The sequence below is a fragment of the Castanea sativa genome, chromosome 10, assembly GCF_040712315.1.
Source record: "Castanea sativa cultivar Marrone di Chiusa Pesio chromosome 10, ASM4071231v1".
Taxonomy (NCBI): domain Eukaryota; kingdom Viridiplantae; phylum Streptophyta; class Magnoliopsida; order Fagales; family Fagaceae; genus Castanea; species Castanea sativa.
In genome coordinates this window covers 4,116,123-4,118,270 of record NC_134022.1, presented here as the reverse complement: position 1 = coordinate 4,118,270, position 2,148 = coordinate 4,116,123, and the positions used below count along the sequence as shown (strand labels likewise).

At 38.4% G+C, this 2,148-nt stretch overlaps 1 protein-coding gene across 1 annotated transcript; it reads left to right on the top strand.

Moving 5' to 3' along the window:
* Nucleotides 1-968: 968 nt before the first annotated feature.
* Nucleotides 969-2,148, top strand: LOC142613543 (uncharacterized). The gene is made up of 2 exons (XM_075785926.1): nucleotides 969-1,250; nucleotides 1,411-2,148. The coding sequence occupies exons 1-2, from the start codon at nucleotides 969-971 to the stop codon at nucleotides 2,146-2,148; spliced, it is 1,020 nt and encodes a 339-aa protein (XP_075642041.1).

Below are 2,148 nucleotides of genomic sequence, written 5' to 3'. Positions count from 1 at the left end.
AGATTAGGGGGTGTTGGTGCAAAATTCAAAAAGATGGTCCAAACACAAGACATCATATCATAAATTATATTCCAGAATAGAACATGTTAGGAAATACAGCTACATAAACCTAGCTTCATAGAATCATTGAACCTCATCCATGACATGTAATTTACGGTAGCAACTATAAGAACAAGAACATTTTAAGGACACAAGGGAAAGAAAGGATCAGAAATTCAAAAGATTGTTTTACAGGAGAAAATTGAAACACAGAAGCCTAGTTCTGTCCTACACAAGTAATCCTCAACCCATCTGATACAATCTTAAAATTTGATGGACAGAGGGGACCAACTTTGTAATGAAAAGTTTCCCGGCAAGAAAAACAATTGAGATTTGAAAGTAATTGACTAAACTCAAGAATGAGGCAAAATAAGATACAGGAAATTTAGACTCACAGTATCTGGCTCCATTTCAGCTGCTGAAAGTAGCCTATCAAAACAATGCCCAGATATCAAATCTCATCGGTGGGATCCATAACAATTTCTCTGCATGCATCATCACAGACTGGAAAATAAAACATAAAAGAAATTAACCAATAAGCTCCAAAGTTATCAGAAGTCAAAGAAACTAGAGCAGATGAGTGAATCACACGAGTCCAGAAGTCCAGGTAGCTGTAGAGCTGAAGCAAAGATCAACGACAAGTAGTTTAAGCATAAAAACTACATGTAGTATAGTATTAGTTAGTGGACATGTGATTGACTTAATTGTACACCTCTGTTAGTTAGTCAGGAAGTTTGTTAGATCATTTAAGTTAGTTTTGGCTTGGTTTAGTTGCTTAGTGATGCTATATAAATAGCTGTAATTATTTCTTTTTACTCAGATCAATGAAATCATTATCTCAGTAAATTTCATATGGTATCACAGCCTTCCTGTTCTATTTTTACCCAAAATTTCTAGGGTTTGTTCTTGAGAGCTTTGAAGCTTCGTCAATGGCTGAAGCAACTAATACTTCATCTTCTTCCTCTGTGCAAGATCCTGCACTCATAGAGGATATCTCAAATCCTCTGTTTCTTCATCACGCTGAAAGTCCTAGAGCCATGCTTGTGTCTGAACCGTTGATTGTTGAGAATTACCATGTTTGGGTTCGTTCAATGAGGAAAACATTGGTTGCCAAGAATAAGTTTGGCTTTGTCAATGGTAGCATTACTCTCTCTTCACCATTGATAAAGACTCCAGCAGCAGTTGATGCTTGGATTCGCTGTGACAACATGGTAGGTTCTTGGTTGATGAAGGTTGTGTCACCTTAAATTCGAGTGAGTGTCACCTTAAATTTGAGTGAGTATCACCTATAGAGACACTACTCTGGAAATTTGGAATGATCTCAGGGATACACATTCTTAAGGGAATGGACCTAGGGTTTTCCAACTTCAGAAAGATATAGCTTCAATGTGTCAGGGTGAGTCTTCAATTACCAATTATTTTACTCAGTTGAAGCTATTTTGGGATCAACTTCAGAATTTTAGGCCTACTCCTACTTGTTCTTGTGGAAAGTGTACCTGTAATTTGCCTCAGAAGCTTGAAGATCTTCGTCTTCAAGAATCAGTCATGCAATTTCTGATGGGGCTCAACAAGTCATACTCTCAGATCAAAGGACAGATCTTGTTGATGGAACCATTGCCAATCATTAACAAAGTCTACTCCTTGTTGATTCAAGAAGAAAGGCAAAGGAGTGTAGGGCTTGGCAATTCTGTTCACATAGGGTCTACTACTCTTTCAGTGAAGGCTTCTAATGTCGATTCCAATCCCAATTTTCCTGGTTTCTTTGGTAATTTTGGTGCTTCTGGAGGAAAGAATTCCAAAGGCAGAGACAGACCTATATGCACTCACTGTGGGAAGCTTGGACATATCATGGAGAAATGCTTCAAGCTACATGGTTTTCCTCTAGGCTTCAAACCTAAAGGCAAGAACTTTATGGTAAATCAAGTCAATGTTCAAGAGGCTTGTGCAGACAATGGTCATACATCTGCTACTTTTCCTTTCACTCAAGAGGCTTGTCAGCAGTTTTTTATCATGTTAGGGACTCAAATGCAACTGCTCATCTCACCTCTGGTGGCAAGGAGACTTAGTTCAATATGGGCAACAAGGAAGCACACATGGCCAACAATGTGA

Excerpts from the sequence above, each read along its gene's own strand:
- LOC142613543 (XM_075785926.1), top strand. The coding sequence starts at position 969 with ATGGCTGAAGCAACTAATACTTCATCTTCTTCCTCTGTGCAAGATCCT. Across the intron at positions 1,251-1,410 it reads GGATTCGCTGTGACAACATG|AAAGATATAGCTTCAATGTG; the intron begins GTAGGTTCTTGG and ends TTCCAACTTCAG.